Source organism: Corvus moneduloides, chromosome Z, assembly GCF_009650955.1.
Source record: "Corvus moneduloides isolate bCorMon1 chromosome Z, bCorMon1.pri, whole genome shotgun sequence".
In the NCBI taxonomy this organism is placed as follows: Eukaryota; Metazoa; Chordata; class Aves; order Passeriformes; family Corvidae; genus Corvus; species Corvus moneduloides.
The window spans coordinates 42,768,725-42,793,600 of record NC_045511.1 but is presented as its reverse complement, the minus strand read 5'-3'; the positions used below and the strand labels follow the sequence as shown (position 1 = coordinate 42,793,600).

The window sequence follows — 24,876 nt, the reverse complement described above, 5'->3', positions numbered from 1 at the left end:
TCTGCTGTACCCTGTGGTTAGATGGGTATGAAAGATTCTTATGTTCCACAGGTTTGTATTTTGAAGAAAAAAAATCTCTTTTCTATCTCAGAAACTTGACTGTATAACATTTAATGAATTAACTACATATTTTACAAAGTCGAAATACAACTGCTACTAGAATGTGCAAAAAAAAAAAATTGAATGTGTTTTATGATTTACTGTCAGTAAGATATTTCCATAACTTCAGACATTTTTTAGTAGATGTCCTGTAGTATATCTAGTTTATAGACCCCTGATATAAAGCAGGTTGGATTGGAGGAGTGGGAAACATGTAACTGCTTTTGCTGGGCTGCTAGAGTTGCCTATGTCCCCTTGTCTTCATGCTTTACTTTGGTGAGTGAAAGATTGTAATACTTGCTTTTTTGTTTTCAGAACATTTTGGGATTTATGGAAGAGGAGCATCATTTAACGATTAGGCTTTGTTGATGTAATGTGCTAAAGAAAATCACTGTAGTATGAGATTTCTTGTTTCTTCTTCATTTTTTTTTATTTTTCTTCCTTTTTTATTTTTCTTTTTTTATTATTTTTTGCCCACATTGACATTCAAGCGAATAGCTGGCATCAACTCTCATGCAGTTGCATTGTTTTCACTTTCTTCTACTATTTGAGGAGACTTTGTAAATAAGTGACAGGTTTTTACCTCACTGGTTTCTTTGGTTCCAATTTTATTGTAGCTATTTTTGAATTCAAGCTCTTTAACAGGATATTAACATCCAAGTAACAAGTCAGTTGAATTCCATCTGTTGCTCAGAAATATTTTGCCCAGTCCCACGCATTTCAATTCAAAGGAAGAAGTACTAAAATGGAGTCACTATAGATTAACCCTGTATCATCTAGCAACAAATTTGTGTCTTTATGGAGACATAAACCATGTTTGCAGTTGTGCTGGTTAGCTTGGCAGTTAATTGCCAGCCAGGTGTACTAATTGCTGTGCTGCTGCCTGCACTTTCTGACCCCGATGTGCAGATCTTGATGAGTGCTCTAATGGGACCCAGCGGTGCAGCGCCAACGCTCAGTGTGTGAACAGCCCGGGCTCCTACCACTGTGCCTGTGCAGAGGGATTCACTGGAGATGGCTTTACCTGCTCTGGTAAGGAGTTTTGTGAAACCTGACTTGTCCCAGGTTGTTCTTCTCCTGTACGGAACCTTTGTGAATTAGACCTAAGCCCAAAGTGCGAGACAATAAAAATGTGAAAGTGTCATTACAGATCAAGATTCTTCCTGTCTGCATAAGAAATGCTGACAAAGGAACCTGATTGTTCTTTTGACTTGTGTGCCAGTTGGACCCACTGGGTCCATTTGTTGGGTGAAGTTCCTGTCTGCTGCTTCTTCCTCCTCCTCATCTTCATGGCATTTATTTTGAACACGAATGTCCTGCTTTAAGCAGCCCCTCTAATCAAGAATACTGAATACCAGCTCTGTTATACTTCCTCTCTCTGTCATCATCTATTTTCCCCTCAGTCTATTAGTAGAACAGGATGTGATCATTAACACAGGACTTCTTAAAAAGAAAAACAAACCTGCAGTTAAAAACCACTGCTGTGATATCTGTGTTTAAATTTGTAGGTGAGTGGTCACTCTTAAGAATGGACACTGTTACTCACACAGTGAGTGACTCAACATAAACTGGCACTTATTATATAAAGTGTAAAGATTTAATATTAAATATTAATTATAATACTATGTCTTGGGCTGCTCTGGTCTTTATCTCCACAGAGTGGAGATGCAACATCTTCTCTGTTGTTGACTTTTCACATCTTGTATTTAGTCAGCATATTTAAATGTTTGAAGGAATGCACCCTAACGATAGTAAAATACTTAGAAAACTACTGTGAGTGCATTCATAATTGGCTAGCTGGCTAATTATAAATAAAAATTAATTTGCATCTTAGAGAGAAGGTTTTCTGATTAGCAGTGTAAAGTTTTTTATTTGGCAATAAGGACCTTCAAATATGACTTGTTTTTGTATTTCAAGTTTTTGGTTCATGAGCACAAAGTTTTATCCCTATATTGTACTAAGTATGGACTAATAAAAAGAAGAAGGCACATAAAAATTTCTTTGGACAGTCATAAGCATACCTGACAAAATTATGACTTCTTATGATGACTGCAATGATGAATGCCCTCTGTCATTCTCTTTCTTTATAGCTCTTTTGGAGAGTACTACAAGAATTCCTACTGTGCAAGCAGTACTTGTAATGTTCATCATCCTCAAAGACTATTTTCTAAAATGAATATGATAATAATTTTCTGTGTATGATTCACTTAGGAAAATTTGCCTTTTGAATGTTTTTTATGTCAAAATAGCATAGCAATATATACCAGGAGGCAAAGTTTTGTCTTTTTAAGCAAGGTATTCAATTATTTGTCAAGGTTAGTAGTATTGAATCTTAAATCTTGCATAATTATAAAAATATATCATCTGTTAATTAAAAACAAGGAATAAGGAATCGTGGCAAGGTGAAAAGAATAATTTTGGAAATTGTGTTTGATTTTCTGCATTCTTTCAATTTACTTCAGTGTATGTTTTGTTTTATAACTTCAGTGCTCAACAGCACTATTTCTTTGAACATCAGGATATCTTTATGTGCTTTTGCTAGTGAAACCTGCAGTTTCAGAGCGGTTTTCCTGTCTTCCACAGATGTTGATGAATGTGCAGAGAATGTCAACCTGTGTGAAAATGGGCAGTGCCTGAATGCCCCCGGTGCCTTTCGCTGTGAGTGTGAGATGGGGTTCGCTCCTGCCTCTGACAGCAAGTCCTGCCAAGGTGAGCTGCTGCTCCCTCAGTTTTGTTCTCTGAGTTAGGGTTGGCTGCTCTGAAGCAAAGAACAAGGAACAGAACCTCAAGCTGGAAGCAGAGAAATCACCACATGTTTCACATATAAGAAATTTCTTCAATGTGAATTATGTTGAAGGTTGCTTTCATCTTTTTATGAAGTTTTCCTGGCCTTCATCCATGAATCGCAGAGTAGAGGTTTGCCTCAGCAATTTTGCTTTTTTTTTTTAAATTCCTTTTTTTTCACTGTTGGATAGTGTGTAGAAAATCCTGTGTTATCTTTCTGGTCCAGTTCAGCTTCTATTCCCCATTGTGTTCTTATACTTTTTGTTTTTGTTGTTTGATATGACTGTACAGTAGATAAAAACATTTTAGCTGGATCCCCAAAACTTTTAAACTTACTTCTAATTTGATGGTGGAAACCACGTAACATCTTACGAAATTAAAATTCTTGGTGAGATATGAAAAACAAGTTTCAAAATGTAATCTGTAATATTCAGTCCAGAGCATGGCATGTTCTAACATTCAGGTGTACATGTATGAATCAGACTTCAGAATAATTCAGGTGCTTCTGAGGAATTACCTGTGCCACTGTGTAGTCAGATTTGTTAATCATTACCAGCTACTGTCAGTCATCTTTACTGAATTTCTTGGTGCAGCTCAGTTGTATTACAGTGATGCCAATAGTCTCGAAAAAAATCCTCTAATAGGTCCAATCTATTCCAGCCAACCAATGTTCTGAAAAACAAAGTAATTCTAATTTTTGGGTCAGTGTGTTACCAATAGTTGAAAGATTTTGGAGAAATGCTTGATATATTACTGTGATTCCAGCAGAGATCTGAAAGAATTCCATTGATTAAACTGTGTTGTTGGAGAACTAGAATATCTGGGTGCTGAATACTTAAAAGAAGTTATCCTTTCTTTCTTTCATTTTGAAGTTGATATATTAATTTGTCCTATGACAGGGGGAGTCCTTGTCTGATTTCTACAATCAAGGGGCAAAATCCAAAGTCTTGATTTAATTGTGCATTAAAGTGCATTAATTGTAATACAAATCATTAATCCACTTTCCTCAGATGTCCATTGCGATGTCAGAACATTAGCTTCTCAATGACCCAATTTGGAGGTCATTCCATGGCTGTACTCCAGGGTATTTATAAATTTTAATTCCCAGATTAAATTGGCTCAGGACTTTTGGATGTTAAGCATTCGTTTTCCATAAAAAAAATGTGTCTCTCAAATTGCCCTCAGAAGTTAACCTTTCTCATATGTTCTCAACCTCTGGTTGAGACAATCCGGCCAGGTTGAAAGTAGATATTTTATTGCTGTAATAATTTTAATACCCCTTTTGCACATCTTGTGCAAAATTAGTTCATCAGTAGAGCACTGTACTCAGAATTTCAAATTAAAATTTGGCTGTGCTTTGTAAAATGATATTAATGCTTTCCACTTCCCTGTCTCTGCTAAAAATAATTCACTGGTACATGCCAGAATTGCATTTGCCTTTTCCACAGCTGCTTTATTCTGGCAACGTAAAAAGTCTTGCTGTCTGACAGTACATGGAGGGATTTTTTTCCACTCTTATCCTACTTAACTTCAGCTCAGAAGTCTTTTACAGTTTGTGCCTAAAACCATAGCTTTGCAGTCTGTGCTGTCAGTGTTCAACACTTTTCTACACGATAGCTGACAAAATCATCCAATTTTCTGTCAGTGTCTTTCAACTTGATTTCATCTTCAATTTAGATGAGCATGTAGGCATTTTAGCTCATCTGTCTGTAGTTACTACATAATTATTTTAATATGGGCTTGAGAAAATCACAGATAATTCTTACTTCCTGTATTCCTATTTTTCCTGTATTCTTCCTCCAAGGAGATGTGACTGTTGATGCCTACACCCTCTCTTTCTTCGTATTACACTTTCTTTACAAATACAAATTCACAAATAAAAATTCTGTGTAGTATTCTACATGACCTCAGAAATGTTAGTTTTTAAAATATATTGCATGTGTCTCCTTTTGCTTTTAGCAGTATGACACGTAATGATAATAACAGCAATAATAATAACATTAATAATAATACAGTAATGCTTTTTAACTTTCTCTTCTTAATATATTTCTTCAGACACTGATGAATGCTCCTTCCAGAATATTTGTGTGTTTGGCACCTGCAATAATCTCCCAGGAATGTTTCGCTGTATCTGTGATGATGGCTATGAACTAGATAGAACTGGGGGAAACTGCACAGGTAAATCATTGCTTTTCAGAAAAATGTCAGATAAAAGGGTGGCTTCTTACATATGCAGATGGACAAAGTTTATTCTTAGCTCTTTGGTGAATTATTTGTAAAACTTCAGTTTCAACTAAAATTCACTTGCATTTGAAATTTTCTTGCTCTGTTGTCTTAGAAAGTAAAATTGTTGTTTTTCCAGTGCGCAGATTTATGCATGTAGCTTCCCTATTTTAGATATCGATGAATGTGCCGATCCCATTAATTGTGTTAATGGTCTTTGTGTAAACACTCCTGGAAGATACGAGTGCAATTGTCCTCCAGACTTCCAGCTTAATCCTACTGGAGTGGGTTGTGTGGGTAAGTAAAAGCTTCCTGAAGTATCACTTTAGAAGTCACTGCTTTTATGCAAATAAGGATAGAAATAATAGTTCCACAATGCTGCATCTCCTTTTATATAGTTTTTAGTGTTGTCTCTCTCGACATCAGTAGCTATTAATGTTCTTGAAGTGCCAATGACTTTGAGAGCACAATTTTACTGAATTCCTCCTCCTAGGTAAGGAATTACCTGCTGTTCTTTCCCTGGATCATTGTGTGCAGCTGTAATCACGTGTGCTTTTTACATAGATAACCGTGTGGGCAGTTGCTACCTGAAGTATGGACCGAGAGGGGATGGGGGCCTGTCCTGCAACACTGAGATTGGGGTTGGAGTCAGTCGTTCCTCATGCTGCTGCTCGTTGGGAAAGGCCTGGGGGAACCCCTGTGAGACCTGTCCCCCTGTAAACAGCAGTAAGGAAATGTTCTCATGTTCTCGTGGTGCTGTCTTACTTTGGAAGGGATGGAAAAAGTATTTATAGTCTTTTACTGTATTGTTGTACATCTGTCATGCAGGACAATTTCCCTGCCACTGTCGGAGGGACAGAGGTGCAGAGGTGTGGAGCTGAGCATCACAGGCCTGACCTTTAGTCTTCTGTGACAGACTTGGTTCTCACAGTAGTAAATCAGTGCTAACTTTAGAAGGCACTTGCCACTGCACCAGGTGATACTTTAGGTAGTTTTGGGTGCTTCATTTTGCTCTTACTGTTCTCCCATTTAAAAAAAAAAAAAAAATTAAGAAATTTTCAGATGAGAATGGAATAGAGTGCATACATCTGCCGGGCATTTTTGCTCAGCAGCTCCAGGCTGGTAGGGAAATAAATTAATTATGCTTAGAACTCAAATCATGGCTTTAATTTGGAGAGCTTCATTATTCTCCAAAGAAGAGCACTGATAACTGTTGTGTATTTGTGTCTAAGTCACTCCTGTGTACTTTCAGAACTGTTACCTAATGACAGTTATCAGCTTTGTAGAGCTTTGAAGTTCTTTAATGAATAATGCAACACAAATGTCAAGTGTGTTGTTCTTTACAGCCTCATAATAGTGGGAATTCCAAGTTTAACATCTTTGTCAGTGGCATACTGACATGTTAAAGAACTAATCAAAACAGAAAATATAGGCCTCTGTAAGGACACAGTATGGAAAAATCAATATTGTTCCTGCCTTCAGAGTATCTGAGATGATGGTAATAAAAGAAAGCAGAACTCCTGATCTTACATTGTTTTTCTGTTAATCTAATGCACTTAATTTATTTAGTGTGAATAGTCAAAAAAGTAGAGGCCAAATGACTGTAGGGAAGAACACTTATTTAAAACACCAGTGACATTTTATGATTCTGTTGTCATAATTTTATTTTTATGAGACTGATAGGATGTCTCTTGTTAACTTTACTTTAGCTGAATACAACACTCTCTGTCCAGGAGGAGAAGGATTCAGACCAAATCCCATCACTATTATTTTAGAAGGTGAGTTTCTCATAAATGACTGTGATGGCTGGTAATGATAATAATAATAAAAGGGTCATCTTTGAAGAGGAACTGCGTTTCTCGGAAATCATTATAGTTAGTGCAAAGCAAAAACCACTATTAATGTGAATTGGAAAACAACGTGAAAAGGCACACAGCAAAAGAATATTGAAGAAGTCCAGCACCCTTTCAGTAGGAAAACAATCTCGTACATACCTTTTGTGTGCTTCCTTACTTATACTGGATTTCAAAATTATAAGCCATTTATGAAAATTATAGCTCATCAGCAGAAGATGCAAGTGTCAGGAATTATTCATCAGATAAAGCAGCTCTGGTTCCAATAAATGGGCAGAGATGAGGAATTAGATGCCAAATTCCTGTAAACAGGAATGGAACATGGGCTTAACAAGCTGAAACTGCTCCTTAGGGGGTGTTTGAATGGAAGAGAATGAGCGTCTTATCCACGCATTCCTGGAGAGCAATTTAGAAGCAAAAAAACCTCAAAAAAGCACACATGACAGTTCAAAGCTACTAGCTGGCAAAATTTCAGGGTAGTACTTAAATTCTCTTCTTTGTTTTCATTCTGGAATGAAAATATGGTGACTTGTTTTTTTCGTTTCCTTTCCTCTGTTTTCAGACATTGATGAATGTCAGGAGCTGCCAGGTCTCTGCCAAGGTGGAAATTGCATCAATACTTTTGGCAGCTTCCAGTGTGAATGCCCAAAAGGCTACTACCTCAGTGAAGAGACAAGAATCTGTGAAGGTTGAGTCCCTTGAAGCCTCCTTCCCTGTTACAGTGCAGTTATTATGAAAACCATTAATTCTTAGCCTTAAATCCATAAGTGGGCACCCCACCCTTACCTAGAGTTTTCCCTGAAATCATTATCTCTGGCACCAGTGATATGATTAGCACAAAGCTTGAAAGGCAACACTGGGATATAATAATGTTTTTCTACATGTTAGACCTCAGCTGTGTGTATTCAGTTAACTAAGGGATTATTAATAATTTCTGTCTTCAACACCTTGTATCCCCTGCAAGTTTTACTATGCTCCCTGCATGTTGAGTGTGAGAGTAGCAGCTGAATTTAGTCAGTGTTTGAAGTAAAGTTCATATTGGTTTTCCTTTTGTGTTTGAGATTTTTCACAACTGTTAGAATCAAAATTGTAAATTGACCCAAAAACTAAAAAGTGACTAACCCTGCCATGAGAAGAAGGTGTGAATATCTTCTGTGAAGTTGAATTGCTCCTATTTCAGTGGCAAGTTCAAGAACTTCGAGATTTTTTGGTGTGTATTGTCTTGCAGTTAAAAGAACTAAGGCTAGACTTAGAAGTTAAAATCAGAGCTGTATTTTCCAAGCTAGTCTTTAAATGAAGTATTTTGGTACCTTAGTGTGGTTTATTATGGTTGTATTTCTCTGAAACATTTGCTTGGACGTGGACCTCTTCTCCCTTGTTAATTGTAATGGTTTTTTCTTGGTCTCTAGATATTGATGAGTGTGTTGCACACCCTGGTGTCTGTGGTCCTGGCACCTGCTACAACACCTTGGGGAACTACACCTGCATTTGCCCACCTGAATATATGCAGGTGAACGGAGGACACAACTGCATGGGTATGCAAAATTTCATCTTTGCTACAATTGCATGAATATCAGACTGTCTGAGGGCCAGACCCTGTGCTTTGTATTTATTTTGACTATTTTTAGCTCCCAGTTGTGTCATGTTGTCAGGAAAGAGAGCCCAATGATTGGCATGCAGCATTCAAGGGCTCTTACTCCCTAACAGGGCTCACTGTTCACTGGTTTATTTTCACTGGTCCTTTCCAAACGGTGGGGCTTACCATGCAAATGGCTCTCATGAGTATCTACACTGTGTTTATGATTTTTTAGAAGTTTGCCTTTTTCCCCCATGCGTCTTTAAAGGAAAACAGAAAATATGTCACATAAGTCTGAAACAAAGACTGTCATCAATCCTTAAATTATTTTTAAATGCCTGTGTTTATGTTTCATTCAGAAAACAGAGTTAATTAATCATTGTCTGGGTTGGTAGGGGGTTGGTATTTACATAATATCATAATTATCATAATGTTGGTAGTGTTGGTTACTTCATAAGTGGTTCTTTTCTCACATCCAGACATGAGGAAAAGCTTTTGTTACAGAAGCTATAATGGAACCTCCTGTGAGAATGAACTGCCCTTCAATGTGACCAAAAGGATGTGCTGCTGCACATACAATATTGGGAAAGCCTGGAACAAACCTTGTGAGCCGTGTCCAACTCCAGGAATGGGTAAAACCTTCTGTGGTCCCATTTTGTTACTTCCTTTCCTAATCTGCTGCTTTGACTAGTAACTAAAGTTAACATTTCATCCCAAAAGAAGTTTGAGCAATAGTACTGGTGTTGAAGATGCTGGCTGACCAGAGATACCCTCCTGTGTAGTCTGTCTTTCAGGATAATTAATTTAGGAGAGTGTAATTAAGTTCTTGGTAGTTGGAGACACATTTATCCTGATAGTCCTAGTCTGTCAGAACATCAAGACTGGGTTTCATTACTGACTGTAGGAAGCCTTTCTAGATTTTTCAGCTCTGTCTCACATCTGAGCATGGTCTGCATGTGAAAGCGTGGTTGCTTTCACATTACCTCTATTGAAGGTGACTGAACGTGCAAAAGCCCAGTAAGGAGGGCATTGCAATGGGAAGTAAAAAATTCTCTTCTGTAAACGGAGGTGAAAATAATAAAGGACAGTTCATTTTCAGTCAGTCTTTATGGAATTAATTTCCTGGAATAAAATACCCTTGAAAGCTCAAACCAGAAAAATCATTGGTGAAAGAATCTCCAACTTGGAAGGAAACCTGATATTCATTGAAAGATTCTTTACATTTGAAAAAAAGAGCAAAGATGCCTAGATAAAACTAAAAAACTCAGGTGTTTTGTACAAACACAATTTATTATTTAATTCACTTGCCCCAAGTTTACTGGTTTAGTGTCACTAAAACTATGCCTCTGGTGCTGCGATTTTAAAATCATTTGTGATTGTATTACATCCATTCCAAGTAGTTTATCCTGGTGACATGAGGTAAACAACAGGAAATATAAGAAATATTTTTACCTCACAGTAAAGAGGAGGAAAATGGGACCGAAAGGAATAGAAACCAGCCTGCTCCTTCTCATTCTCCTTCTCAAATGGGAGGATGAAGGAATGCTCCTAGCAGTCGGAAATGGGAGATAGAACAATGTTGAGAGAGGAAATACATGTTTGCTACCACAGAGAGCTCATGAAATTCTTTCTCATAGTAATTTACCTAAATGTCATAAAATTGTCATCATGGTGACAACATGATGAGAAAAATACAGCAAACTGCTCGCAGGGATTCATGTAATTAATGTTCTTGTCTAGAAGAAATAATTAATTTTTTAAATTGGTGGCACTGACATTCTCAAAAACTTCTGCAACTTTTAGAGATTTGTTAAAACCAAAACTGCTTGGTATTGTCCAAGCAGTTATGGGGTTTAAATATATCCTGAAATATCTCAGTCTTGCCTTGTTAGCTCTTCTAAATGACTTCACTGTGTTTGCAGGCATGCTTAGACCTTTTTCACCATGAAAAGGGATTGTGTGAGGGATCAAACACAACTTCCAAGTGTAAATGGTTGAACAGCTGCACTTATGTTCTGTTATCAGTTGTTTTGCAATCTGGGTGGGGACTACACATCACAGACAGGGCTTGGGAGACACTGACCTTCACCACACCACCAGACTGAGCCCAGAAGCTCATTAAGAGCATTGTTCTGCTCTGATGAGGATTGTAAGTGAACTTCACAGGCCAATACATTTGCATTTTTTTTTCCCTTGGTGACCAGAGCTCTTTCTTCCTTCTATATTTATGCTTTGCAATCAGTCTCTGTTTGATGACTTTAAGTAGTAAAGACTGTTTTGTTTGGATTTACAAGTTGTACAGGTCATAACCGTTAGCATACAGACTTTAAACAGAAATAATAGTTTTTCTTTGTTTGTTTTTTTACCCAAAGAAATGTAGAAAGCTGCTTCACTGCTAAGAGGTAACCAAGAATTTACAGAACTCTTTCATGGTTTGATAATTCCAGGAGTGGCTGATTTCCATTTTTTTTTCCTGTTATGTGACAGATCTTTTTGTTCTAAAAAATAGTAGTGATAAAAAATAGTGATAAGTAATTGGGGTTTTGAAATATTTTTAAAGTCACTCAGGCAAAGCCAAGCTTCCAGAAGGCAAATCTCTGGCATGTTTTTGTGTGGATATTTTGGCACTGTGTATAAATGCATTATCATACAATCCTTACCTAATTAATATGCTCTTCTTCTACACAGTAAAAACTGGGGAAAAAAAAGAAGAGTGAAAAACTGAATTCAGTGAAATGCATGAAACATGGAGGTAGCATAACATAGAATGAAAGAAGGCCTTCAGTCCTTGGAGGCTTTCTTCATCCTCCCAGACCTGATGTGTTTTATCATGGGAGTAGGTGATCACTGCCCACTAGGACTGGGTAGTGAGCACCAGGCTCTGTTCTTGTTGGATATATTTACTGGCAGGTTTACTGACAGCAGTAAATGGCATAAATGTCCTTGCAGAAAAGAACTAGTTGCTAACTCTCAAATTTTACTTAGTAATATATAAAATATATTAGCGTAATAAATTATTCTACTAACATATATTAAAGATAGATCTATGAAAGAGCAGAAGATTGCTGGATGGTAAAGCACTGTGGCAGGCACTTCTGTGTGCAAGAATAATCTGGGTGAGCATTAAGCAGCCATTAAACAGTAGGACAGAAGAAAGGAGATAATGCTGATGTTCAGACATCCTCCTTGGCTTAGAGAAATTACTAAGAATGTCTAAATGTGGGAAAAATATTTTGCCAAATACCATTCTGAGCAATGATCAGCTAATTTTGCTAAAAATAAGGATGTTTGGTGTGAAGGAAGCATTCAATTTGTAATGGTCATTACACTTTACAGAATCATAAGCTGCTGAGGAGCTGCCATTAAAATGTAGATGATCAAGAAACTCAAACCACAGCCATTAAAAACATAAACTACCATTGCTCTACATTAAAGATCATTAGTTGCAGGAATACAGAAGGGTCTCCTTGTTTTTCTCTTTTTGGTGCTAGAATGATTTGTCAGGATTTTGGGTTTAGAGACTCACCAAAGACAGGCTCCATACTCTGCCTCCTGTTGGATAAAGAGGTGTCCTGTAGGTCCTCAGCAGCACCAGCACTGGGCCAAGCACTCATGGACATCTCTGGATATTCAGCTTCCAGAAACCCTCTGAATTTTATGTCAACCTAATGTTTTTGTAAATTTCACTCACTTTTTTGAAGCGTATTTTACCGTGGCCTAATGCCCTGAATGTACCAATACCTGCCACACACCTCGAAATGCTTCCTAGGCAGTAGTTTGGAAACTGAATATTGAAAAATACCTTTTTCTGGATAATTTGAGTGTTGTTACGATCTCAGAAGGTGGTGAATAGCAGCTGCATGGTTATTGTTTGCAAACTGTTCATTCAAACTGGTTCTTCACACTGGAATTACTTCTTTCCCCTCAATCAGGTACAAATTCCTCTGGTAGTATAGTACAATTTTGACAGTTTATAATTGTAGTCCCTTCATTTTTTTATATTTTTACCTAGAAAAAAAATCATTACTGTAAATGTGTAATAACTTCTTGTCTGGAGAGCACTGTTCTGCCACTAACATCTCATCTGCAAAAATTAATAGAATCCATGCAAGAAATTTTTCTCTGTATGTTGCAAACCCACTCAATTTCAAACACCTTGCCTAGAAAACCATGACCTAATTTATTTTATGCCTCACACCAAGCATTTCCCATTATCTAGGTGAAAAAAGAGGATATAGAAGGAACAAATTAAAAAATGTGGCGTTTTTAGAGCATCTCTTTTTAAAGCAGTGTCCATTCTGCTCAGTAGTTCAGTGGAGCTAATCTGCAGTAATCTCCACAGAAAATAACATAGATAGTAATGTCAGAGAAGCTTAGGTACTGATAAATTATATTTATTTCTCATATTTGAAAATGCTGCTGTAGATTCTCCCTACAGATGCCTAGAAAACAGGAATAAAACTTAAGGGGTTATATTAAAAAAACCAAACCAAAATCTAACTGAACGGCTGCTGTCTCGAGTCAGACATTTACTCATATGGCAAAGTCTGCAAAGATTTAAGGAAAGTATGAATTACTATTTGAATTTGCATTAGTTTACTGGCAGTCTGAATTTTCAATACAAATTGTAGAAAAGGCAGTTGGTCTCCTGAATGGATTTGGCTTAAAACAACTCTTGAGTAGGTGAGAAGACTGCAAGTAATTCTTGGGAGATTTATACATTCCTTGAAAATACATTATTCTCTGCTCTAGTTGAGTTCAAGAACCTATGTGGGAATATTCCTGGCTTCACTTTTGACATCCATACTGGAAAAGCTGTTGGTAAGTTTCACCAGTCTTATTTTAACCAAAAATTGTTTTGCATGTCTTTGTGTCTGCATAATGTTAACCAGGATAAACATTTTGTATACTAAAGATGTTGAATTTCATTTTGGAGTTACAGTGGTAACATAAATTGAGACCAATTTTTATGTAAAATATTTCTGTTGTTTGTTGGTTTTTAGTTTTTTTAAATTTCTACGTTTTGTTATGGCATTTTGGTCACCTGCCATCCTAGTTCATGATTTTGAGTTTTAATCAGTAAGATAAAAGGTTTTGCTTTCAAAAATATTGTGGGACTTCTCTGCACATTTGTAACAGTTTTGCATCTTGTCCAATATATAGTACAGCTCTGTTTTGATCACTTCCTGAACCTCATGTGCCATTTTCTGTCATAATGGGCATATGTTTGAATTTATAACCTGTGTGTAATTTCTGTAGATCAAGCACGTCTCAAATCAGTTTTAAACCCAGCAAAAATGAAAATCCTTGCAGTGTATAAATACATGATGAACTGTACTTAAAGTAGCTCTTCTCTCCATTTCAGACATTGATGAATGTAAGGAAATCCCAGGAATCTGTGCCAATGGAGTTTGCATCAATCAGATTGGCAGCTTCCGCTGTGAATGCCCTACTGGATTCAGCTACAATGACCTGCTCTTGGTCTGTGAAGGTGATTTGAAATTGTTATTTTCTCCTTAGCCCCCTTAAGCTTATCCTAAAGGGAAGTGGAACATTTAATTCATGTGATTTTCAAAATCTAAGAAACAGACTGTGAGCTTTTGTAGGGCTTGAGGTTATAAATCAGTTTTAAGTCCTTGTCTTTAATACAGATGCACATGCACTTAATAAATAATTGTCTTCTGTTGAGCTTCTAAATAGGTATCAGTGAAATGCTATTGTTTTATTTTATTTTAGGGAGAAAATTTAAATCTTGTTCTTATAACTTCTCAAAGAAAAGTTTCCTGAATTTGTTTTCCAGCTTGTGTCCTTCCTGCTACAGTTTTAGAGGCAGAGATACTCATAGAAGCTAATAAAGTTTTGTGTGTCATGAAGTCAGTAGGAGTTCTGTCATTTGTTTGAGGCTTTTGTGCTAACATGTGCAGCCTAAAAAGTTGCAAACTGTGCCACTTATTTTTTCAGTTCAAAGCCAAAGAGAACAGGTTTTTTAATATAAAAATTTATTTAGGCAGTTGTCTAAAATTGTTAAGTGACTTCGATATGTGGTAAGTTGGATTCATGGGATGCTCCTTCATCCAAAAGGTGGCATGGCTGAAATTGTGTTGATTTTGCTTTTTGTGTGCATTCTAGCACATGAGGCTGAGGTCAGGCTGTCCGTGGTTTGTGCAGGACTGAAATTTCCTCCTGCACATACAGAAAACACAGTGTAAATCTGAGGCAGGAGTGGTTTCTGATGACTGAACTCTTGGTGTTTCAGATATTGACGAGTGCAGCAATGGGGACAACCTCTGCCAGAGAAATGCTGACTGTATCAACAGCCCTGGTAGCTATCGCTGTGAATGTGCTGCTGGCTTTAAACTGTCACCCAATGGTGCCTGCATTGGTAAGAAATGAGGTGGCTTTTCTCTCCTGTTTGTACCTCGCCAGTGGTATGCGTGTGTTTCTCTCAGCATCCTTTATTTTCTGTTACCTTGTGCATTCTGCTGTTCTGCTTTATAGCCACATTTCTCAGTGAAAGGAAAGAAAAGACAGGGTGATGTTTTTAAAGAACATTCTTTAGGTATCAGCCAAATCCTGACGGTAGTTTTAACTTCAAGGTGTGTAGGAAAGCACTTTCTGTAAAATGAAGTTTTGTTATGATTCAGATTTACTTATAGATAATATTGAATCTGGTTTTAATAATAATAACAGATTCTAAAAACATCATTGTGTAAAACGAGGAAATAATGGAGGTCAATAATGTGCACCATCTGTTTTGTGTTTTTGTTATAGATCGCAATGAATGTCTGGAAATTCCTAATGTTTGCAGTCATGGTTTGTGTGTGGACATGCAGGGGAGCTACCAGTGCGTATGTCACAATGGCTTCAAGGCATCTCAAGATCAGACTATGTGCATGGGTAGGGAGAGAAAATACTTCTGTGTGTGGTTTGTTTGGCTGTGGGGTCTTTGTAGGGGGGAGAAAATGAGTCTAATTTTTTCAATAGGTTATATTGACATTAAAAAAATGATTCATACACTTCTGGGTTTTTTTGTGAATAAAGTCTGTGAAGTCCTCAGAGGGAGCAAAAAACAAATTGGTTTGAGAAAAAAAACTCAGAACAAAGCTGTGTGTTCAGAGATAGCTCCGTTTTACTGAAGAAACATTTCCCCAAAAATTCATCTTTGTGGTTTATTTGACAGAGAGTTTTATAGGATGTATCACAAAGTGATAGAGCTTGGAGCTAAAAAGACACATTTTTCAATTCTTTAAATCCCTTGAGTTCATGTGTCATTTAAAAAACAGAATCCCCCTTTTAATGTGAATTTGTGCTAATTTCATGTGAAAATGATGACATGACAGAGACGATACAAGAAATAAGATTGAACAATAAGAGTGTTTTCCTTGTTCTTTTAGTTCATAATCACTTCTACAGGGTTTTAAAATGAAAAGGTCATTTCAACTTTAAACAGATACTTAAAACCTATTCATATTGTAGTATATATTCATATATTCCTAGAGTCTTGTATTTAAACTAAATCACATTAGTCAGATGATCTGAGGAGGATATTTGGGAAAGTGACCTGTTTTGACAATGCAAAATTTTGAAGAACTATCAGGATAAAATGTCAATAGCTTGCAGATCCCCATGAAATTCCAGAAATTACTGTAATACACAGCAGGAGGCATTGAACTTCAATGCCTTTTAAAAATGGATGTTTGCAAAAGTTTGTAAGCACTCTTTGTAATTCTGGATATAAATATTGACATAATATACTTACATATATAAATCGAACTGTGAATTGCATTTTCAGCAAAAACAATTGTAATTGTGTCCAGGCAATACCTGGGAAAAGCAGTTCTCAAATGCAGTTTGTCTCTCCTTGCAGATGTTGATGAATGTGAACAGTACCCGTGTGGAAATGGAACCTGCAAGAACACAATTGGATCATACAACTGCCTGTGTTATCCAGGATTTGAATTAACTCGTAATAATGATTGTGTGGGTAAGAGATGTACTCCAAACTTTTATTTTGATTGCTGGTGGCTTGGCATGCCAAGGAGGATGGTGTGTAGTTAAACAAGAAGAGAGATGTCAGAGTGTGAAGAAAGTTGAGTGCAGTAGCTTCTACTGTTACCAGCCCTAGAGGTTAATCCTTGCTGTCATGTTTTAAACTAATCAAAAGTGGGTTTTAATTACAGGCATTTGAGAAAATATAATATTATCCTATATCTCTGGACCACTTGGGCAACTTTTCAATTCACTGACGTTTTAATGCATCTATCGCCTCCTTTAGACTTCCTTGGTATTTACAGCACATCTTTGACTACAGGCACAGTCCACAGGCAGCACTTGCAATGTGTTTTATCCCACCACCTGTGCTGCCTCATGAATTTAAAATCATTCTTTTATTTCTCCATTTTGCTTGACTCTTGCACAGGGTGTGAAAGAGGAAGCAGACCAGCAGTAAGAAAGTCAGGACAGCTGATCCGTAACCTGCCAGATCTGCTCTCCAAAAATGAGCAGAGTTACACAGAGCTGACACAGGCGTTGCTATTTCACATTCCCTAAAGCACAGGGCAGCAGAATATCTGATGAATTTGGACTACTTTAATGCCAAAACCTCCCTGGGCTAAGGAACAGGCTCATAAACCTCAAGATCCTCTTCCTTGTGCAGAGCACATAAGCAAAAAAAAAGAGGGAGGCTTTACACTCCTTTCTGCTACAGAAGGAAGACACAGCGAAGTCTAATTGTTCTGTTCAGCTTCAGGAGTAATACGTCTTAAAAAAGCATTTTAAATCCTCTCCTTATCCAGGAAACACAATATTAAAGTAAGAAGAGTCTGCTGCAAAGTACAAGATTGTCTTACAACATGGTGCTTATCCAGTCTCCTTTTCATTTATTCTTCCTCACCCATATTTTTCCTTCTGCAGTACTCCTTTAAGTCTGCATTATCAAAGTAACCCAACAAAATAATAAGCATTTCAAAACATCATTTTCAGAACTGTTATGAAGGAGAAAATCATCCTGTGGAAAAGCAAATTACAGTCCAAAACCTGAGATTGGCAGGGCATGTTTTTAGGGGGAAATTTGAGTGCATATAGATGCAGAACACTCTGTGTAACATTTTCTCCTCTGTTGGTGGACTTGGTGTCATGCAGTCACTTGGCAGTAATTGAATCTCTCCAGATGCTGTAACTGAGGTAATGCTATACGCCTGGGAAGTAAAATACCCTATAAAAAAAGTGTGGTTTAACTGGAGCATACACCTTAATGCTTGAGTGAGAGTTACTTTCCACCAGCTGTCAGCGTTCTCTTGTTGCTGCAAAATTTACCTTTTCCACAGAAATGTGTATTGAAACTTGAGTGTGTTTATAACATACTGTATATACTGCGCTGCGACTCAATTCTCACTTCTGGGGTTTAATTTTGATATTTTTAAAATTTTTTTTTAAACAGATATTGATGAGTGCAGTTCCTTCTTTGGTCAGGTGTGCAGAAATGGACAGTGTTTCAATGAAATTGGTTCTTTCAAATGTTTGTGTAATGAAGGATATGAGCTTACTCTGGATGGCAAGAATTGTGTTGGTATGTATGGAACAAATAAACTAATAGCTCCCATGTAGAGGGCAGCAACACAGTCTGAATATCTAAATATCACAAGAGAATGATAGTGACTTAAATGAAAATACAGTAAAAGTAACAGGCTTTTTTAGAATACTTGTTGGTCTTCAAGCAACTAATTCCATTAGAGAAAGAAAATTAGTACAGATCCCTTCAGTATTTTCATGATTTTTTACCATAAGAATTACAAGATTCTAAACCTTTCTTGATTTCCTCCACTCCCCAAAGATACCAATGAGTGTGTGGCACTGCCTGGTTCGTGCTCTCCTGGTACCTGTCAAAATTTGGAAGGATCGTTCAGGTGCATCTGTCCACCAGGATATGAAGTAAAAAGTGAAAGTTGCATTGGTAAGGCAAGTTGTAACTGCTGTTTCTGAACAATTTAGAAATTTGTATCTGGTTCTAATTTGGTGGAAAGCAGCCGTACACAACCCTAGTGGTTGTGAATGTTTCCTGATTTAAAATCAAGGTGACAGGGAATAGATATGAAAAGTCTTCAGGAAGAGGTTCTAAAAAACGAAGGCAAAATATTTTGTACTGTATTGTACTGTATTTTGGACAGTAATTTCTTCATAAATGCAAACAAAAATACTTTAAAAAAAGAGAGGTATTTTATCTTTTAGTCACTTCTTAAAAGAATGTAATTCATAAAACAAATGTGCTCATTTAATTTATATAATCTTCACAGGAGGTAATTATTGGCAATTAATGGATGAACTAAAAGCATTTGGCTTCAGAGGACTATTAAGTTTAAAAAATCTTGATAAAATTATGGTACTTATGGGAACAATCAGTTAAATCAGTTTCTTCTAACAACTGTTTCCTTATTTTACCTTTTGTATAATGCCTCTCATGTGCTGAGATTCACAGGAGGAGAAGGAGGATACAGCAGACCTGTCATCAATTTTTATGTTCTACTTTGTTCATAGAGGTCTCTCTGAAAGCCTTGAATGCCATTCAGGAGCTGAATGTCACGCACTGAACTACGATTTGCTGTGACAGAGAACAAGAAATAAATCCAAGTTAGAACTCCCTTTTCCAACAGAGCAAAACATGGAGCTGCTGTGAATTTACTGGGCGTTTAAGATTTGACTTATTGCCACCTAATCTGTGTGGCTGCAGGGACAGGAACCATTTTGAAATTTTTCTCTTGAACAATAGGATTTATTTTTCTAAGCCCCGGAGTTCTCTCATCCACTTGTGTTATGCCTCCAATATTCAGTTTGCCTGACAACTTCATGATTTCTTTAGGTACCTGCTGACTCCATCTTAGCGATTATGTTTGAGGTGAATTCAAATCAACTACAGTTCAAAGTTACGAATATAAAATAAAAAAGCTTTTGGTTTTCAAGGAATGTTACTGTTTATGGCCACTTTTGTACCTTCTAAGAATCTCTTTATGTTTCTGAGAACATCAATGACTTCCAGACAAATTTGTGCCCAAAGTGAGTGAAAGGGGCTTGCTTGCATTCTTTTGTCATTCTGCCATGTGTCCAGAAAATTTGAAGCTGGAGCTCCTAGGAAATGCCCAGATGATCACATGTGATTGCACTAAAAGATTAATATTTTGACAGCTCTTACAGCATATGTTCCCCATTACTCTCTATTGGTGTTGTATGCAAACAGCTTTATGGGAATCTGTTAACTTCTGTCTGTAATGTGAAGGCTGGCAGTGGCTGATTGCTTTGTGAGCTCAGGGTGATAATATGCAGGAAACAAACCAGAACGAGCAGGGCCACAGAAAAATGTGTAGCTTTCACCTACCCATGTGATATATTCCCTTCCATTTTGTAGGAATGAAGGGGAAAAGACCTTCTAGCTTCCTCAGTCTAGCTAGTCACATCTCCATTATGGCTACAGAAAGAGTTTTAGCACCAAACCATTCATTGCAGTAAGAATGAACACTTCAAAAGAGCAGTTTTCCTGTCCTATGCAGCTGAATTGCTGAGCTTTGTATATTAACAGCTACCACAGAAACTGAGAAATTATTTACCCTTCTCTCTGAAATAAGCTGACTAGGAATGTCTCACACAGAAAGAGCCTGTCCGTGGGAAGCTACTGCAGAGTTAGTCAAATGCCAGATTGTGCTGCAGTGCTTTGTCCATGTGCTGTACCTAATAGCAATTTCTGAAAATGGGACTCAAGGTAATATTTCTCAGAAGTTACATCACAGAATCTGTTCCACCCGATTTCTTCCATCACTCCACTTATGTTTTCCTAATAATAAAGATGGTATTTCCATTGTTTTCTTACCTGCTGAAAACAGGGTGGTTTTCTAAAACTCAGTATAGCATAGAATTCAGTAAATATGGACAAAAATTTGCACTACAAATTTGAGATTTACCATCTGTGAAATTTTCATGGAGAGAACCTGTTCCTGCCTATACTTTGGTTGGGCTCAGTGTGGCTTTTATTGTAGAATGCTTATATAGCCACAGGCCTCTGTGATGGTCCTTCCAATATTCCTTACTGAAAGACTCAAAAAGTGTTGTACTTCGAAGATTATTAAAATACATCTCATAATTTATGGGATTATAATTACTTTTAAAAATTACCCTAGCAAGAAGGCTTATATATTATTTTAGTATTTGCAGAATAGGATAAGCTAAAATACAGTTTTGAATAATAGATTTGAAAAGGTAAGGGTCTCTTAATGTATTATTTTCCTGCTTTGTCTGTTGTCTGCATAGATGGGGAATGTACACCGGATACTGAGCTCAACCATTTTACAGCATTTACTATTTATATTAAATACTAATATTTTTGCTTACACTTTTCATAATTATTAAGTATAATATTTAATTATATACCTCTATTAAAAAAATCTTACTTTCTTCAAGTCGTAATAGTAATATATTATAGATTATGCAATTGAACAGGAATACATTTTAAATAACACAATGAGAGTGGCAGTAAAAGACTGCTAAATATAAATCTGGGCATGTAAATACAATTAAAGGTGTCTACTAATAACCAGCTGTAGTTTCAGTTCCAGGATCCAACAGGGAGCATGAAAAAAGTACAACTTTAAGTAAAAAGAAGCCCCAACATAGGGATTTTAAGAAACAATCTTTGGATGTTTTATGCTTACAGAAAAGTATTCTTCCTACGGGAAATATATTCTGAAAGCGTTTATTTAAAGTTTATATTTAGAATATAGTGAAGAACAGAGAATTGTATTTAGAAAAGAACGTGCATGCCAGTGAGAAGCTCTAATTTGAAAGTCAGTGAAACCTATAGGCTGATTTATCTCTTGGGCGCTTTATTGGAAACTGCTGAAATTAAACCAATAGATATATTAATAATCTTTCTTAATGAAGGAATTCACAGCAAATGAGGTTATGGTGAAGGTTTCTCCATTGCTTTACAGATATTAATGAGTGTAACGAGGATCCCAACATCTGCCTCTTTGGGTCCTGTACGAACACCCCGGGAGGTTTCCAGTGCATCTGTCCCACGGGTTTTGTGCTGTCTGATAATGGGCGGAGGTGCTTTGGTAAGTTCATGATTAAGGAATGTAATAACTCAGTCTAAAACATAAGAGATACTCTGTAGAAATCCCTTCTAATTTTCATCTTTATGAGGATTGCTAAGTGCTTTTTAAAAAGTATGAAAAATAAAGGTCTTGCATTACTTCTCTCAGGGCAGACCGTCATCATCTAACTTGGGAGAAGGTTCTGGCTCTGTATAACTGTATTTTCTTCTTTTAGATACTCGTCAGAGCTTCTGTTTCACCAACTTTGAAAATGGGAAGTGCTCACTGCCAAAGGCTTTCAACACCACAAAGGCCAAGTGTTGCTGCAGTAAAATGCCAGGAGAAGGATGGGGTGATCCTTGTGAGCTCTGTCCAAAGGAAGAAGAAGGTACACATTTAAAATTTAAAATTTGGTGGTGAGGGAAAAGGAGGAGCACATTGGTGTTGCACCTTTTTGTCCTTAGAAAGAGAGATCTTTTCAGCATTTGCTCTCAGTGGCTTTTTCTAGATCGATTTTTCAAGTCAGCAAAAGGAATAAAATTAAATGTAAGAAACCACAGACAAAGAGAAATACTGATTTGTTGGTTCTGCTCTGTAGAGACCTGAACTAGTATCCTTTTTGGATGGCTTTAACCATCTGTCATGGTTCTTTCTCTCATTTGCTCTATTTTTTAAAGAAAATGTATCTCTACAGTTGCTTTTCAGGACCTGTGCCCATATGGTCATGGAACTATTCCTGGAATTGATGACACACGTGAAGGTAGGTAATCTTCTGACAATAAAAAGTAAATATTAATACTTAAAACTATACTTGGATATTATAGTATGTGACAGCTTACTCCTCACAGCTGCTAGTGACAAGAGGCTGGCCTGTAAAACGTGTTAAAAGAACATTTTTTGAAGTGCATGGCTCAAGACAAACATAATAGGGTGCTTAGGGTTTTTTTAAGTGCTTTTTTTAAATGCATCAACTGAAATGGCTGTTAATATCTTCCTGCTTTTTAGATGTCAATGAATGCCTTGAAAGCCCAGGAATTTGCTCCAATGGTCACTGCATCAATACTGACGGATCGTTCCGCTGCGAGTGCCCCATGGGATACAACTTGGATTTCACAGGAGTGCATTGCATAGGTGTGTGCAGTTACAGGAACTGGAACTTGAATTTAAAACACAATTCGATGTGTGTCCCAGTTCTCTTCACTCTGCATTTATTCATTATGTACAGATACTGATGAATGTTCCATTGGCAACCCCTGTGGAAACGGAACGTGCTCTAATGTGGTTGGCAGCTTTGAGTGCAGCTGTGACGAAGGATTTGAGCCAGGCCCAATGATGAATTGTGAAGGTAACCTGTCCTCTTTATTTTTTTTTTCCTTTGGCTTTTGTCCAGGCCCCAGCATTTGTATTACTTTATTAACCATGTCTTTCATGCTGTAATAACTCAGAGGAAAAAAAAGTTTCAGTGCTTTGAAATACGTCATTGGAAGAGAAATGTGAATTGATTTAAGCAGAACTTCTGGCTTATCACAGGACTTCCCACACTACATTTTGGGGCATTCTCACAAATTTTATATTTTATGGATCATAATTATTTTGGTTTCTGAAGCTGGCATTTCTCATCACCACAAGAGTACATTAAAATGAGCATATACTAAAAATCTAAAATAGGCCTGTCCTAACTTGTCATACTAGTTATATATATATATTCTATGCCATTATTCTTAAGCAGAGCATTGTCCAGCTTTCTTTAGTTACTCAAAAGCTAATGGTTTGAATTACTACCTTTCTGATAATTGTAGCCGACAAGAGAAGCATAGGTGCAATAAAACATTCTTGGTGATTGTTGTGAAACTTATTAGAGAATGACTGTTTTGTTTCTCTCTGTTCAGATATCAATGAGTGTGCTCAGAACCCCTTGCTGTGTGCCTTTCGTTGTATCAACACTTACGGTTTCTATGAGTGCACCTGCCCAGTGGGATATGAACTAAGGGAGGACAAAAAGATGTGCAAAGGTAATGACTGATGTATAAACTTCTCCCCAGCTTCCATCACCAACACATAATCTGGATATTTCTGTGCATCTTGCATTCATCCTCTCAGTGGAATGTAAAAAACAGCCCAGCAGGTGATGATTTTCTCTTTCACAACTCAAAAAAAAGCAGTATTTAGTGTTTTTGTCATCATGTGTCACCCCTGATGGGGACTGCAAAGCCAAGAATGTCACAGTGGTGAAATTCATCTTTAATGTGACAAGATGATACAGCTCACAAAGATAGAGATAGCTGCAAATAATCATCAATTTTGGTCTTTTCCTTCAGTGCTTTTTAGTTAGGGAAGCCTCTTGAGAAAGTATTTGTCTTCAGGAACTGAATCTGCTGGAAGGAAGTTCAAACACAAAATGCTTTTTTCCCAGATCTAGATGAGTGTGCTGAAGGTCTGCATGACTGTGAATCAAGAGGCATGATTTGCAAAAATCTGATTGGTACCTTCGTGTGCATTTGTCCTCCTGGCATGACCCAGAGACCTGATGGAGAAGGATGTACAGGTAAAGCTTAGAAAGGGAAGAAGGTATATACACAAGCAAACAGATGAAAAAATCTTTTCGTGTATATATCTATACCTATATCATCTATATCAAATCAGAAAATAGCAATTCATGAAGGACACTTAAGATATATGATAGCCAACATCTTAAACTTTCTATTTTGTTTCAATGTAGTTCTTAATGACTAATAAGGATTTCAGAAGAAAAACTCCATTGCTTTACAACTAAATCCAAAAGTTTTTCAGGCAGTTGTAACATATAAAAAATTAATTTGCCAATCAAATGAGACCTCAGTTTATGGGCAGGAAGCAAGATTTTCATAAATAAAAAGGTACATTTCCTTTAGCATTAGTATAAATAATGTGTCACTTCTCTAAAGAATTAGCACTCTAAGATTGTGAAATTTCCTATAAATGCCATAAAGAACAAAAGATGTGGAAACTACCATAGTTCAAAACAATTCCCCATCCTGGAAGTAAACAAACACCTTTCCTCCATCATTTACTCAATTAGTTGAGGGGAAGACAATAGCTATATTTTGGCAGATAGAACTTTCTTCTGGTATATAGAAAAAAACCCAAGACCATTCCAAAGTTCTGTGGAGAAAAAAAAAACTAAACAGCTGTCTTGGTGAATGTTTTAAATGGAAGTATTTTATAGCAATGTTCCTTCAGCAAGAGAATGACTACTCTCCTTTAGACATCTTTATGATATTTT

General features: G+C 36.9%; 1 protein-coding gene across 3 annotated transcripts in view; it reads left to right on the top strand.

Moving 5' to 3' along the window:
- FBN2 (fibrillin 2) overlaps positions 1–24,876 on the top strand; it is a 118,640-nt gene that overhangs the window by 79,816 nt on the left and 13,948 nt on the right. For all 3 annotated transcript variants that reach the window (XM_032096785.1, XM_032096784.1, XM_032096783.1), the window contains 23 exons: positions 1,009–1,131; positions 2,683–2,808; positions 4,939–5,061; positions 5,281–5,403; positions 5,671–5,832; positions 6,816–6,884; positions 7,522–7,647; positions 8,369–8,494; positions 9,015–9,167; positions 13,288–13,356; positions 13,901–14,026; positions 14,792–14,917; positions 15,307–15,432; positions 16,403–16,519; positions 17,975–18,103; positions 18,368–18,487; positions 21,510–21,635; positions 21,850–22,002; positions 22,309–22,374; positions 22,620–22,745; positions 22,840–22,959; positions 23,504–23,626; positions 24,028–24,159. In XM_032096785.1, the coding sequence (XP_031952676.1) occupies positions 1,009–1,131; positions 2,683–2,808; positions 4,939–5,061; positions 5,281–5,403; positions 5,671–5,832; positions 6,816–6,884; positions 7,522–7,647; positions 8,369–8,494; positions 9,015–9,167; positions 13,288–13,356; positions 13,901–14,026; positions 14,792–14,917; positions 15,307–15,432; positions 16,403–16,519; positions 17,975–18,103; positions 18,368–18,487; positions 21,510–21,635; positions 21,850–22,002; positions 22,309–22,374; positions 22,620–22,745; positions 22,840–22,959; positions 23,504–23,626; positions 24,028–24,159 (2,790 nt within the window). The remainder of the gene's footprint in view (positions 1–1,008; positions 1,132–2,682; positions 2,809–4,938; positions 5,062–5,280; positions 5,404–5,670; positions 5,833–6,815; positions 6,885–7,521; positions 7,648–8,368; positions 8,495–9,014; positions 9,168–13,287; positions 13,357–13,900; positions 14,027–14,791; positions 14,918–15,306; positions 15,433–16,402; positions 16,520–17,974; positions 18,104–18,367; positions 18,488–21,509; positions 21,636–21,849; positions 22,003–22,308; positions 22,375–22,619; positions 22,746–22,839; positions 22,960–23,503; positions 23,627–24,027; positions 24,160–24,876) is intronic.